General features: G+C 35.3%; 1 protein-coding gene across 3 annotated transcripts in view; it reads right to left on the bottom strand.

The window, feature by feature from the left end:
• Window positions 1-13,910, bottom strand: part of RALGAPA1_1 (Ral GTPase-activating protein subunit alpha-1) — a 52,834-nt gene extending 38,924 nt beyond the window's left edge. For all 3 annotated transcript variants that reach the window (XM_051214327.1, XM_051214328.1, XM_051214329.1), the window contains exons 1-14: window positions 13,759-13,910; window positions 13,606-13,716; window positions 13,521-13,570; window positions 13,430-13,487; window positions 13,054-13,391; window positions 12,850-13,013; window positions 9,278-9,466; window positions 8,647-9,082; window positions 7,474-7,617; window positions 6,281-6,343; window positions 5,319-5,513; window positions 2,692-2,882; window positions 1,669-1,789; window positions 150-272 (exon numbers count right to left, since the gene is read on the bottom strand). In XM_051214327.1, the coding sequence (XP_051067483.1) occupies window positions 150-272; window positions 1,669-1,789; window positions 2,692-2,882; window positions 5,319-5,513; window positions 6,281-6,343; window positions 7,474-7,617; window positions 8,647-9,082; window positions 9,278-9,466; window positions 12,850-13,013; window positions 13,054-13,391; window positions 13,430-13,487; window positions 13,521-13,570; window positions 13,606-13,716; window positions 13,759-13,867 (2,292 nt within the window). In that variant the 5' untranslated portion in view covers window positions 13,868-13,910. The remainder of the gene's footprint in view (window positions 1-149; window positions 273-1,668; window positions 1,790-2,691; window positions 2,883-5,318; window positions 5,514-6,280; window positions 6,344-7,473; window positions 7,618-8,646; window positions 9,083-9,277; window positions 9,467-12,849; window positions 13,014-13,053; window positions 13,392-13,429; window positions 13,488-13,520; window positions 13,571-13,605; window positions 13,717-13,758) is intronic.
• Between the last annotated feature and the right edge of the window lie 2,190 nt (window positions 13,911-16,100).

Here is a 16,100-nt window from a genome sequence, read left to right as displayed (position 1 = left end):
GGAGGAGCATAACCCTCCTACTAGGATTCTTCATCGAACTCTGTCCTAGGTACTCCTTCCCAGTTTTTTCCAATTGCTATTGAGGTACTTAATTGAATATGATAGAAACAGTAAATATAAATAGGGATTTCTACTACTATGTAACATACTTTCCATTCGATTATCAGTGATGGCCAGTGACTTAACTGAGAGTAAACATTTAAACACTGGTCCCATGACTCTGAAGATATTGTAGAAAATAGAGATGCACGTAATAAAGCACCATTTAAAGTCTACAAAGAAGGAAATAGATTTATGGGCTTTAATTCTACGATATATACCAAAATAAAAGATACAACCAAATATAAGTTGATGAAAGCTTATTAGAACTACTTCTACCAGAATGAAGACAATGGTAAAATATTTACGGAATCAATAAACGTAAAGATGATAGCAATTTTACAAAAACCCTGTTTTACATGTGGCTATCGATTTTACATAGTCCCTATATATCTATGAATAGTCACCTTCGAAAATGATACAGTTTGGTTAATAAACATGTAACAATCCATCGAATATTCTCCATAGATGAATGTATGAAAGAATAGTGTGGTAGATCTATAAAGAGGTATTCTGTGCATACTCTGCAAACCATACTTGCAAGAAATGGCAACGTAACGCGTGGTTCCAGTTAATTCTAATGTATCGGTACCCTTGATATAATAAGTAGCAGGGGAAGATTACGATACACTCTAATACCGAGATTTAATCCATTTGACGCTTTTCATTAAAAATCAATATCACGAAGAGAACCAGTATAGGGTTGTGGAGATTGCTCGGTTTCTGGGTTCGATTACCGCGAGCACTGCTGAGGAGTTCCATACCGACGAAACGGCCGTCCAGTCCTTACAGATTCTTAATCGTGGTCTAACATTGATCGATTCATGATTTCACAAACAGAATGTTAAATACTGAGATGTAAGTAGGCAGCTTGAGAGGCTAGATCTCAGGTCGCATACTAGTTGAAAGTGAATATGGAGCAAATAAAATTAACGGACCCTGTTATTTACTAATGACACATTGCAAATTCGATGTAGTAACAATCAAAACTAGTAATCTAGATAAAATAAAATGTTTGCGACAACCCAGTATTTATGCTCTAATAGAACTACAGTAAACAATTATTTGCTATATTTTCTTTTGAAAACTGAAAACAACGTTGCTGTACCTGTGTTTAGTGCTTCATAACTCATTTTGCTGCCCTTTTGTTAAGCAAAAATGTATTTCAACTTGAAGCACAGTTGAGAATGTGTTTATTAAATTACTTTCAATCGACCGACGTAGAGAAAAACTAACCGAGTAATAATATAAGTATCTCTGAGAATTATGCCAATAACTGTCATATAGAAATCAGTGAATATGAACAATTGGCACAATTTCCGATTAGTTGGATTACGAGTTTTATTTCCGTCTCATAAATTAATTAGTTTGGACTAATAGTTAAGATTGAACTGATATGCTTACATGCACTACATAGATTTCTAAGTGTTAACAGAGACATATGGGAAAAATGAGGTCAACAAATTAATCGTAAATTTAACATGTTGCAATAATATGAGACTTTAAGCTTCCCTAAAAAAGGAGCACAAATTTTATAGTACAATGTAAACAGCTATCAAGATATCCTACCTGAAAAAGATTCTGTGTAAGTTTATTGTTTGATAACCATTTGTAATTCTGAACATTATTTGGCGAAGTATTAATCATTGTTTTGCGCATTATATCCATTAGGATGGACAATAATTTAGACCTAAAATATGAAAAGGATGATTAGACTCATGAAGTATAATCGACTTTTAATACGTGGGCTATATAGATCATTGGAAAAACCAAGAATCTTAATTAAAGAAACTTAACTGGAAATCAAACACCAGGCTAATAAGATTTAAACTACTTGTTCCAAATACAGAAGTTTTGAAAATACCAATGATTTATAAACAGATTAATCCAATCGAAGAGATGTTTGGAGAATTCACAGTTAAGGATGTGAATGACACAAACAGATAAAACCTAACTATAAAATCCCATCGAAATTTCCTTAGGAAACGTAATGTACGATTTCACAGAATTTACTAACGGTACAGAAAATTCCTGTCTGTAGGCTTTAAGCTTCATATCAAAAGATAAGATGATTACTTGAAAATCACTTATATCAAATGGTAGTAGGGTCATCGTTGGATTGAAACAGTCTGTTTACATAACTGATACAATACACTTCAAGAAAGTGAAATGATCGTCTAGTGTTCAAACCATTACAGTTTGGTCAAGTACCAGCGTTGATTAGCACGAGTAGTTTACAACTAATCATATTGTTTAATGGTGTATGACATGAAACAAAAATTTTAATACGTTTGAGATGTTGGACACAAGGCAAAATATTCATATTTTTTCAGTATGTTACCGCTTTAATAGTTATCTGAACTGACCAACTACACAATTAGGCGTTTAAGTATACTTCTAAAGTTGTTAACTGAAGGACATATTTCTGTTTTGTTGCATAGTGTTTTCTAACATAACCAACATGTGATTAAACAACTGAGCCTGTTTACGACAAACGTACGAGAATAAGAAAAAAAGTAATAATTTGTTCCTTTTTTCACACGTAAAATGCAACCATAACAACTTTTTTAAAAGTTTATACTGTATACTTACCAGGTCTCTGAAGTTAACTCATTACTGTTACTAGCAAATTGAAAAATCTGTAACACTAAACGGCATAAATCAATTTGATATTTTGTATAATCTGTTCCAGTTGTACTGATTTTGTTTGTATTTTGTGATTCCGATAAGTTAAGATTTAAACTACTGGCATAAAATATATTGGCCATATTTTCCAGCATAATCTATAGGGTGTATGGGTGTGTTATACAACGACAAACAACAACAAAAAATAATTTAAACAAATAAATAAAATCAATAAAGATAAACAAAAATTCACTAATTGATGATTGAAGAAAAAGACTCAAAAAGGTTAGTAAAACACGTGTGTTTGTGTTTCCCAAATATTTTTCGAGATTACATAACGTAACAGACAAATGACATAACTTAGTTGAACATACAGTGTGAATACGTTCTAAGAATATATATCATTAAGAAGTTTAGTAAGTGGTTAATAACTGGACAAACGAATTTGGATAACGATGGCATTAGGGTAAAAAGGATAGTAAATGTGCTGATTAACTATTTCAATCCGATTTATTGGATGCATCGAAGAACAGTATATGGTGATTAGACAAGAAATGAAGTTCTTGCATATTATAAGATTTCAACTTATATATATATATATATATATATATATATATATATATATATATATATATATATGCCCCCAAATGCTCTTGTATGGCCGGGGGTGGGTTGAGTCAGCTCTCCCTCTCAAAATGCACTCACATGACCAGGCGTATACAACCACTACCAGCGAAGTCTTACACACTACCTTCTCGTAGTGGAGGTGTTGTTTACGAAATTGAGAGGACGAAAAGCGAATGTCCGGTGCCTTAACCGAGTTGGTGGATATGGAGGACCCACCTGGGGGAGTCGGAAAACCCTGATTACAAACCAATAGAGTACAGGATCCTGAGGGAACAAAAGGCATGTAAACGTATTGTTGGTCACTGGTTACCATGGGACTGCAACTTCTGACATTGCTCCACTTCATTGTGGATCAGATCTTTAGGTCGAGGGCTCGAGGTGTTGCCTCCTAAGAAAACCACCTGCTTCAATCTGGGCACCCGGGCAGTATAACAGACGTCACACAAACCAATGGTAACTGTTACTAGCCTCATTGTTATCGTGTGTCGCGTATGTATATCGTGCCCCCTTGTACCAGTGTTTATGTGTTCAAATTATATATAGAAGGAATACTTATGAAAATCTCGAGCTTTAGAAGTCGGCAGTGACTGTAGTGGCCACATTGAAATAAACTATGAATCAGTTCACTCTGTAATCTATCACCCTTAGATTACAACGACCTCAAATATAGATTATGATTATTAAGTAGTAATTCGTTATTAGTCACTACAGACATTGACTGGCGTACAAATATTAATGGTATATGTATGTAAGCATTCATCACAGAATACAGCACAAAACCTAATGAGAATGGACGAACGTTGCGTAGATCATTCAAAAAAACAGTTCACAGGACTAATAAACGATAGGAAAAACATCATACTCAGCTTCCGTGGTTTTGTATAAAAGCGTTCAAGGGCGTATACTTATGTTTATCGGGGTCCCGGAGATACAAAAATTCAAACCCCTTTCATGTGCTCAAGAACAATCTGTTCTCACGCTGAACCATCTCTGGTAAAACTGTTTATTATCCAGCGTGATGAATTTCATATTGCTATCCACATTATTTTCTTTATTATCTTTCTTTCTTTCTTTCTTTTTACCTTTCATTCGTCTAGTGGACCTTTTAACTTTTCATATATAAATAATCATAACAAGCATATGTGTGATCAGATTGTTAGAAAAGTATTGCGCTAATATATGATATAGTTTTGATAATCTCATTATACTATTCAAACTACACTTATCGTTTGAGACTGGTAATGAAGTGTCACAACACTACCTTGATTTCAAATTACCGACCATCATTTTGTGTAGTCCGATCTTACAGGGTAATCATATACAAAATAAGCCAGTAGTTAGAGTTTGTGTTTTCAGTGCTGAGCAAAATCAGCTAAGGATCTCCAGGAAAACAGAAGTTTTCACATTTTTGTGAAGCAAGTCTTCCCGAAGGCTACAATAAATACCAGATTTTGTACTAGATAAAAACTTATAAACTATTACTCGACAGATGAAATCTTGGAATATCCATTTAAAACTAATTTATATACAATAATGTCACTGGACTTAAAGAAGAAATATAATAATTTTACCATTTAAAGCAATCAATAATTTACAGAGAGGTCAACACATTCTATAAATTTAAGAAACTAATTATATATATATGTATGGTAAAATAACTTAAAAGGTTTTCCAAGCAAATAGAATTTAAGCATCATTACTTGAAAATGGATATGAATAAATTAACTGTGTGCAAAACTTGGTTGCATCCTTAGTACAGGTCGCAACAATAAGTAAATCAGTCGAACAAACATAGGAAATCAATAATCATTATTGATCACTGAGATCTGCATGTAGATGTAACTAGAAGTGGTAAGCAAGTAAGTAAGCAAAACAAAATAAACAATAAATAATATTATTCTAAGGTAACTAGTGAACAACCAAGTTTGTTAATTAATTATTCAAATGTTAATGATGCTACAGCTAACCTGAATTGTATTCTGTAAACAACCTTTTAATTCTTCTGGATCATTGACGCCAACATCATCCTTAGATATAGTCACATCAATAGGACAATCTTCAATTTGCGACTGTTGAATTTGTTTAGGATCATTCATACGGCCATTCGTTTTAAGCATTTGACTGTGTTCTGTTGAAGATGCGTTTACTTGTGGTTTCACTGGCTGAGGGTTTACGTAATAAGAAGAAAAATATTTTTTTACATTTACATGACTGGAAAAGTTTACTTTTTTTATGAACGGCACTTGACAACCATATAATTATTGTAATATTTGTATTCTTAGCGAAAGTAAAATTTAAAACAAGTATTTCTTACGTACAGTATTGCATAATATAAACTGTACAATAATAATGTAATATAAAGCCATATACAACTGAAAATTACGTAAAATACCAGTGTATATAAAGTTATCCTGGGGAGCAAACAATAAGAAAATAATTTAAAATATCAATTATCAATTATTCTGATGCAGTAAAAGATACCTTTTCCTTAGTTATTCAACTTGTTAGGGGACTAGAAACTGTGTCAGGAGGAAGCTAACACTGAGAAATGACTTCCAGTTTACGACGTTGTAATAATTGCAAGGTATTAGCTTAATAAAAAGCGAATTAAACAAACAAGACCAAAGCTTAGCACTTATTTAACCTAGTATTCTTAGGAATGAAAACTACAGTCAGTTTTTATAACAGAACATTTTTGAGTACTTTTTCAGTAGGTTAGTGTTCTTAAAAGCCAAAGCTAACAGTGTTTTTTTAATTCTCTTATGATGATTCTTTTAATGTCATGCTTAGAATGGACGAACAGTTGAACACTAATTGATATGTAAATATGTTTACGATAAAATCAACTGGTCTATTATACTTTTAAAAATGATAGAAAACAGATATCAAAATGTTTAGAAAGAGGGAGATCAACAAATTTGAAACTAACCGGATTAATACATTTCATTGGACTATCTAAAGCTTGCATAAAAATTGGGCGATTGTGTTTGTTCTAAATTTGAACGACAAAAAGCAATAACAGTAGTTAGATATTACAGGCAAAGATTATTATATTTGTTACTAGCTAAAATGGTACTACATACAACCAGCTTTAACAGTTTAAGACAAAATATCAATGAAATCAACAATTCACTGAACTACATATATGGAGAGAGGTGGAAATTCCTACACAGAATAAAAGTGATTGTCAAATTATCACTGGTATTATACATTATTAGGTCTCGGTAAATATCCAAGTTGTATTGACAACTTTCGAGATATTCAGTAGAATCGACGGAAGTGTATTTAAGAAATTGTAAACAGTAGTAAGAATTCATTTTTTATTTTTTGAAACAAACCAGGATAGCCAGTCCCATTCTCAAAGTAATGAAGAAGAAGGTGTAAATACTTGGTATGATTGATTAAATTTGGTACTCTGTACTACGACTATTCAGTAAACTTAGGACACTATGAAGTCCATATAGAGACCTGGATTATTCCAATATGGCACACTGTTTTGCATCTAAGTACACTGAAACAATTTATGGAATGGTGAATTTTATAATTCCAATACATGGCTTTTTGTCAGACAAGTTATAAGAACAGCATTTCTTTAATGGAAGTCTGGTATTATAAAAAGCACTGAGCTGAAGGATATCGCATAAAAATATGACTGAAGTTAAAATGAGAGCAAGAAATGAAAACTTAAAAATGAATAGTTAATACAAGTAATTGCAAGATAAATAATTACAAGTTCAAGATAAAAAATTGTACATAATTAAAATCCAGTTGCAGTGTTTTGCTATGGTTTCATCATATCATACTCTGTAACTTGCTTTAAATCGCTACAAGCCTTGTGAATCTTAGCATAGGGACGTTATTCTATCTGAATGACACAAATAGTTCAAAACTATTGACGTCAGTCTTGATTTACGATTCTTTGGTCAACATTCGTTTGGGTTCTTAGTTATATAAGTTAATCGGTAGTACATAATGAACAGATCACATAAAAGCCGATGTTAACTAGAAATGCATCATTTGTTACCACATATAAACTAAGTTTTAAAGTACTTGAAAATGCTCCCAGGAGTTCGAAAATGTGACAACAAAATATATAATCTTGGAAACTGAATAAACACTTACTTCCAACCACGAACCATAAACTGTAACGATAAAGAAAAGAGCTTTGTGACATTCCAAAGGAAGTAGCAATGCCTGATGTAAAATATCCTGTACCAAATCAATATTTTGTCTACATCCATATAACACTTCATGAACCATAGAAACCTGAAGAATAAAATTATTTGTAAATACGTTTAAATTGATGATCAAACAATCAGAAAAAATGTATATGACTTCCAATCATAATATTATGAATGATTTATTTCCTGGAGCTAAATAATTGCAAGAGCAGATTAATCTACAAGTTATATAAATCAAGCAATGGATCCAGTATTTAATTATGATTCAAAAACGTTGATACCTGTCCGTCCTCAAGGCAATCTTATAGAAAACCATTTGTAGAATATAAAATTATTTTCAGCTAGATAGCATCTATCGAAAATTGATTCAGGCTTTCTCGTAGTTTTAATAAAAAATGAATAATTTTATTCGGGACTTTTTCACAAAAACGGCCATTTAATACGACTGGAATTCCAAACACAAATCTTCACCAGCATTAAAGCATTACTATTACTCCAAGGACTGTTTAAAATTCATGGTGAAATATTACAAGAATCTAAATGATGTCAAAGTTTGGTTCATGAATAATTAAGAGTGATGATAACTGGGAGAAAGGTAGTGGTTACGAGGACGGTTGCATATACACAACAAAGTAATACTATGAAATAAAGCAATGCTAATAAGTGTAGCTGCTTGCTTTAATCAACGACTGATAGCATTGGTTGTGTACAACTACCATTACTTCAAATGATTAACCTATGAATTCTTCAGCTCCCCTACCCTAGTAAAAAGATTATATTCCCGATAAACAGTTGAGTTTCTACGACACATAAAACCTTAAGTAAGAAGCGTCTGAGACTGCCTATAATGAATCAGTAAACGAAATAGATATACGCGAGTAAGTGGTAACAGTCAAAGATAGTTCAATCACATCCTAAGTAAAAAACAAGATACCACTGAACTATTAGTCATCGGTAGGATAAAACCAGTGAGAGATTTACTAATTATGTAGCTTAGGACACCAAAACATTTGCAGTTGGACAGCAAAAAGACTCTGAATAAGGTAAATTCATCCAATCAAACTACTCACTCACCAACAAATGTTAAAACTTTCTAATTTAAATGTTTACTTACGACTTTTTCATCGTAATTGAAAAATAGTTCAGTGAAAATAAATTTTTGTGGAAGTGGAGATGTTTGAACAGTGGAAGGAATTACAACAGTATCTTTGAGTAGATAACTGTTTGGTTTAGGAGAGAGGTTTGGCGCAGCCTGGTTAGTTGGTTCCTGGACAAAGTTCTCGTTGCCATTTCGTAGATAAACTGATGCTTGAACGGGTGGGGAACTCGAAAGTTTGGAGTAACTGTTAACCTTTGAATATGATCCAGATTCGAATTCACCATGACCAGGACAACCTATGAATGAGCGGAAATGTCGAGAAAGAAGAAAGTCGTTTGGATCACCATGTGTATCCCATGGGAAACTGCCAGCCAGGTTAAAAGATGGGCCAGTAGTACCAACTACAGAACCATGGGTAGTAAAATTTGAATCGAAGCCACAGTCTGAAGAGCTGAAAGGAAAAACATCCTGTTTAATAAATCTTACAAACTACATAACGTATGCTTTGCATAATTGATGAGTGAAAGTGAGAATGTCCATAATCCGTTAACACGGCTTATTATTTAAATACCACTCGGCTTTATCCACCCGTTTTCAACTTAAAAAGGCGAACTATACATATGGCCCCAAAAAAGCAAAAACTCACATAGCATGACTTGATTCCCGTGGACCAGTATATACAAAAGTTGCCAACCAGCAGGCGAATTCTAACTGATAGTAGGAAAGACGTGATGGATGGATTGGGTAATCCTGTAAAATATTTGAAGTTAATGGGACTGTGTTGTTCGCTTGGGATGAGATCGAGGGCGAATATATTGAGTATGAAGGAGATAAACTGTATATTGAATGGGAATAAAGAAATTAACAAAAAGACATAACTCTAAAACTAAACAAAAATAATGAGTTTATAATATGCATACTTTGTAAAAAACATTCAATAGCCACACCGCTCATAATAAAAAATAGTTCCTGGATTGAAGCATCCATGCAATTAACCTGAAAACAAAGAACAAAGTATTTGGCTACACCAATCTACTTCAGCATTTACACTGGTATCTGTGGAGTCAGTTGAGACCCCAAGAATGAAATTTAGGGTTTTGAGTTTATCAAAAGTTTATATTTTCTTAGAGTCATGATTTACCAATTGGTTCTTCAAATTACAGTGGATAAAGTGGAGGTCGAAACAAAAAAATAAGTTAGACTTGCAATTCAATCAATCAGTTAGCTACAACGTAGGACCAGGCACATGTATACATCAACCCAAGTTGCCATACCTCATTAGCACAACAAGACGAACACAGGATTCATAGAAGTAGTTAATTCAGAGGTGGTAATATATAGAAGAAAGATTACATATAAGGATATAGTAAAGGAAGAAAGGTATGGAGCGATGTTAATCTCATAGTTTAAGGGAAGACAGTGTATACACCGATGCCATTGTGATCGATTCTGAGCCATGTCACCAAGAGTCTCCAACCACTGGCTACGATAGTCACGCGGACCCCAACCAAGTAGTCTGCATCTACCAACATGGCTCAGACTAGAAGTTAGTGACCTCAAGCACTGATGCCACGTTTTGGTTTGGCCGTCCCTAACTTTTTTCCAACCATCCTCTACACTAGTCATCACTGCGCGTCGTGGTAATTGGTGTTCAGGCATACGCAACACGTGGCCCAACCACCTCAGTCGATGAAGATTTACAACCCAATCAACTGATTTACCATCATTCCCTAATACCCTACATCCAACCTCACTATTACTTACCCGGTGATCCCAGCAGATGCGAGCAATCTTTATAAGACATATGTGGTCAAATATTAGTAGCTTACGAATATCTTCTACTCTTAACGGCCACGTTTCGCAACCGTAAAGTAAAACAGAACGAACTGCTGAGCAGTATACTTGTCGCTTAATTGATAGACGGATATCTCGCCTTCGCCATAGGTGACGTAAGTTGGCAAAAGGCAAAAGAGCTTTTCGAATTCGTGCTGAGATAGCTTGTAACTTGTCATCGATTACACTCTATCCAGATTTTTCAACTTGCGTAGACCTTATTCTACCAACAAAAAACATGCATTAAGTGAAATATTGCTCTCCTCCTACACAAAAAACAGTAACAGACAGAAAACAAAAGTCAAATTAAGCAACAGAACTTTTAAAGAATCTTTTCAGTAGTTTAGCCTATGAGGGACAGTGTATATACAGAACTATTGATTAGAGGGCAAGTCATGTAGTTTTATACATAAAGAAACTACGGAAATTACGATAAATTATAAACTTTCAAACACTGCTTTGAGTACACTATTGGTTTAAAAATCATGTTGAGATGGTGAAGATTTTTAGCTCAGTTGGGTGATCTTGATAGAATTCTATAGGTTGAATGGATTGATCGTTGAACTATAATTGTTCTTCTGAATAACATTATTAGCACGAGATTCGAGTGACTTCTGTCTAAAGTCAGAAGAAAAATGAAAGCTCTTCGACTAAACCATCCAGTTCAGAGAACGAAGCTTCATCGGGTTGGATTGAGATACAAATTAGTCGAAGTTAATTGATGGGAGAAGAAATACTAGACTGTAACTTTAGAGGTCAGATCAACCGAGGTTTCTGAGGCTAAATTGAGACATTAGAAAACAAGAGATGGTTTTTTTCATTAAGCCAAAAAGAACTCATTGATTACCACTCACTATATTTCCTTTTGTCACTGACAGAATTGGAAGAAATATGATAAATATACAAGTCTAATGTTTCGTGTAAGTCTACTGTAATGAAAATATAATCAAACAAACTACGATATCTCGTTTTTTTATAGTTTATTTTAGGATATCTGTCTTAGAAGATTGTTTCATGGCTATACAACGTGGTTCCTGATTAATAGGTATCATCTCTGAACCCTTTTACATTTACTTTAGCTCGTGCAGTCGGGAATTACTAATTTACAAACGAGACGTGACTCAAAGCCGAAAAATAACAGTAATGTATGTCACCTAGCGCATGAATAATAGATTAAGTGACAATTATAAGTAACCAAGCTGTAAAAATCGACAAGATTATTCAAACTCAAGAACAATGGAAAACCACATGAGAACAAAACCCGAAAAAACGTATAACTACAGCACTATAACATGCTTGAATTCTTCAGCATAATAAAGCGAATTGTCAGCAGGTAATTTCAGATGTAAAAGACTTATGGCTACTGGCTATATAATTTGCGAATAGTACTTCAAATACAGTGATCGACCAAGAACTAGGAGACTTCATTAAACGTATCCTTGATGTGAAGTCATTCGGATTCGTCGCTAGTTTAGATATCGTGTTTGCTCCACAAATAAGATATTAACCACCAACTTAGCAGCATTTCAAACACCGAATTATACTTAGTGAACCGATGCATGTATGTGAAAGGTTCTACTTCGCAACTGACTGGCTGATTGTAATGTCAGGCGGTTCTGCCTTGTCATTCAACCACAACGTAGGACCTAGTACGTTTGTACATCGATTCAAGTCGCCATAATCAATTAGTACGAAGATAAAAACGTCACGCCAAAATAGTAGAGGTAGTAACAGTATCAGTGGTAATAGGAAAGATTAGGCATTGAAGATACGATTCGAGAAAATTTAAATTAGTGAAATGAAAACGACAAAAAGTTGGAATCTCGGAATTTGGAGGAAGAAAAATAGCAGATGCACCTGGGCCATCCCAAACAATTTTCAGCTAATTTATTCAATTCTTTAACCATTGGTTATGATAATCACGCGGACCCTAACAAGGTAGTCTATACCTAGTAACACGGCTCAGTTCGATTGTCAGCAATTTTATGGACTGATGCCACGTCTTGGTTTGGTCATCACCAGCTTTCTCCTACAGTACAAAGCATCGACCACCAAAGTGGGAATTGGTCGAGCATATGCAACATGTTTCAACCAACTCAGTTGGTGAAGACTTGCAACCTCTTCAATCGATCCGCCATCCTTACCTACTACTCTACTCCTAGCACGATCATTGCTTACTCAGTAGTCCCAAAATACACGGCTAATACTTCAAAGATACCTATGATCGAAAACCCATAAACTAAGAATGTCATTTATTCGTAACGGCCTTGTAGGATAAAAATACTTCTCAGAGCATAGCACGATCTATTAAGTAGGAAGTTTTTAGATCAATAATCATAAACTGTTAGACGTGAGATTAGATTACTCACATTCTAAAACACTTACCATGGAAAAATAACGGGGAGGTACGAATGTTTTAACTTTTCGAACAGAAACCATAGCTGCATTAAATGCTGCTCATACCGAAGTTGCGACCACTCGACCTTGAAGGATTCTGAGACAAGGAAACGCAGAAGTGCCCGAAGCAGGACTAGGGATTTATCGTCAGACTACAAAATTATCAAATTTAGGAGAGATCAAAACATTTACCGATTCATCCTCTCCTAGAGCAGCGGCAGTTAGGAGTGCGACGCGTTCGCGCGGGGCAACAACATTCGAGGATCTTGACTCTTGCATCACTTGCCCACGTGTATCCGTCGAGAATTTTCTAGCCTGAAGATGATTGTGCTTGAGCTGATCACATTTTTCACGCTTTTGATATTCTGCAATAAGTGAGCCAAATTCAGGGACCAGATTGTAGAAAAGTCTGTGGCAGACAGATGTCGCATTTAAGCCAAGTATTTGATACCATATTAAAAATAGCCTGATTCCCCTTTTACGGATATTGAGCGCATTCTTTTCGTATAGGAGATCTTCAATTACTTCAACTAGATGAAGTGAGTTACTAAAAACACAGAAAACCTACTGATACAGTTATGCTGCCATCTTTGGTGGATATGTTCCGGCAACAATAACAGTACTTTCTGAAAATAAGATCACTCAGAAAAAGATACCACCTCAAATACTGTAAGCACTACCTCCAAATCTTTAATGCAATTACTGCTTCCTATGAATTTGAAATGCCAAAAAACAACAATATACCCTTTAATTTGACATCCCACTCTAAACTGAAGAAACAATCACTAAACACTAGGAATATTAGGGACGAATTTTCAACGAAAAATGGTTGAAGTTCATCATCTGGTAGGGTATCTGAAAGATACATAGGTTAAATAAAACAAGCTTATTCACTACCTATTAGAATCTTCAAGTGCTTTATTTTATGAGTACTTTCTTTTTCGCTTAGAAACTTTTTCCTAGACTTAACTGCGCTAGTATCACTAGGCCTGTGCCTTCGAAACATAACTCAAGCCAAACATTCATTGCCTTTGAAAAATGCTCATTCAATAGGCAAGTACATTTGATGCATATAAAAAGCACGCAGACGATAAGATTGTCTGACACATATGAGAGGTAAGAATGTAGGAGTTTGACATATTCAAATGGTTCAAATGGTTTTGGACGGAATAGAAGAAGCTTTCGCTTAACGGGCTTCCGTGTCTAGTAGCCGTGAATCACCAATACCTCCAGGCAGGAACCTAGATGTATTACCGATGAAAGAAGAAAAAGAAATTGGTAGATCATAGTAAGGTACTATCCTTAGTCCTTAAGAACAACTCCAGTTTCCTCTTAAAGGACTTTCAGGAAGTCTCTTGGACTAGCTCAGCCGACAGCTAATTCCAGCATTTGACTACTCTCAAGTAGTACAGGTTGTGTCTATAGTCCGTTATGCTGAGTTATGTCACCAGTTTCTGGTTGTTATCCTTAGATTTTTGTTGGAGCAAAGCTTAAATAAGTATTTAGGAGGATGTCAATAAGTGTTAAGGATACTGTACTCCAATGAGTAGAGTTTCGGTGATTAGATGCGCTGTTCATAAAGCTTGAATTTGAGTCCCCGAACTGATTTCGTGGCTTGCTTTTAGAGTGTCCTTATCCTTTTGGAATGAGAGAGGGAATACTATGTTTCCGTACTCTAAATGGGGACGAATAAAACTGTTGAAGATTATGTGAAAGTTCTTCCGTTAAACTGGTCAGTGCAAGGTTTGCTCGAAAGGCATTTTTGTCACACTTTGCGTATGGCTACAAATCGCGAGGCACCAGTACTCATAAGTCGTTCTCAACTTGGGATAATTCTAGAGAGGAGTTGCCTATATGGTAGCTGTAGTCTGCAACATGTCTCAAATGAACTGCTTTACACTTTGAAATGTTAAAGGTAAATCCGTTGTCGTTTTACCAACTTTGAAGCCGAGTGAGATCCTCCCGAAGTGCCAGTATATCCTCTTGGTTGATTATCTCTCTCCAAAATTTCACGTCTTCAGCGAAAAGTAATAAGTCAGACGATACCTATTATGGAAGATCGTCTATATAAATCAAGAAAATAAGAGGTTCCAGTACTGAATTATGAGGGACCCCACTAGGACATTCCATAGCGTGAGAGGAAGTGAAGTTAACCCTGACCTTAGAACGTCGATTTTTTAGATATGAAGTGAGTCAGTCAATTGGAGGTGATTTGAAACCTAATCGTTTTAGCTTACTGATAAGACATATATGGTTGACCCTATCAAAAGCTTTCGAGAAGTGGAGGTAAATTACATCAACCTTCCCCTTGCTATCAAGGATGGTTGTTCATATGTTCACAGCAGTCAGCAGGTTGGTTTTACAAGAATGACCAATCCTGAAAACGTGCTGTTGGGGTGAAAAGTTTAAGGATAATAAATAGTTGTGTATACCGTCGCATATCAGGGACTCCACAATTCTTGAGTGTATAGAGCTACCGGTCGGAAACTTGAAGGCTCGCTGTGTCAACCGTCTTCAAAAATTGATGTGATATGAGCCAGATTCCAAATTTCAGGCAATTTGTCTCGGCTTAGCGAGTGCAAGAATAGCACGCTAAGAGGTGTTGCCAAGATTGAAGCTTTCCTCAGTATAGCAGAATGAACCATATCCAGACCAAGAGAAGTGTCTTATTTAGGTGTTGCAGATTCCGGTGCACCGAGCAAGGGATCAGGTTCACTTTGGAAAGTCCTGTGCAGTTACAGATGAAGCATTCATCATATAGTTACTGTGGTTCGGTTGAAACGTCTGACAGTCCTGTTCGATCAGAAAGTTAGCGGCATCGCCGTCGTTGTTGGTCGGGCTAATAGGACCTAGCAGTTAGGAAGCTCCAGTTTTGATTTGTCGAAGAGAGGTTGCATGACAGAATAAGCTCTTCGGATTGGAGGCAAATTTATCGATAAGCTTCATCTAGTACTGAAGCCCGTCTTCTCTTATTGCATTTGTGCATAAGTTTCTTATATGGTGTATGCCGTATGTTGTATTGTCCTTGCCCTTGTTTCCAATTCGTCTGTACTCTGCCCAATAGTGCTTTTTGCGGTCTAGCAAAAGAAGATTAGGGTTCTTGATGACTACAGGTTGCTAGTAGATTTTGTGGACCATTTGAGGAGCAGACTACTTTGTAGCACATAAGATCATGTGCAGTAAGAAGTTTCAATAAGCATCCACATCAAGTTGAGGGTGAACATCGCAATCCACCTCCT

The sequence above is a fragment of the Schistosoma haematobium genome, chromosome 2 (assembly GCF_000699445.3).
Source record: "Schistosoma haematobium chromosome 2, whole genome shotgun sequence".
NCBI lineage: Eukaryota > Metazoa > Platyhelminthes > Trematoda > Strigeidida > Schistosomatidae > Schistosoma > Schistosoma haematobium.
The sequence above is the reverse complement of the archived record's forward strand: the minus strand, read 5'-3'. Positions and strand labels throughout refer to the sequence as shown.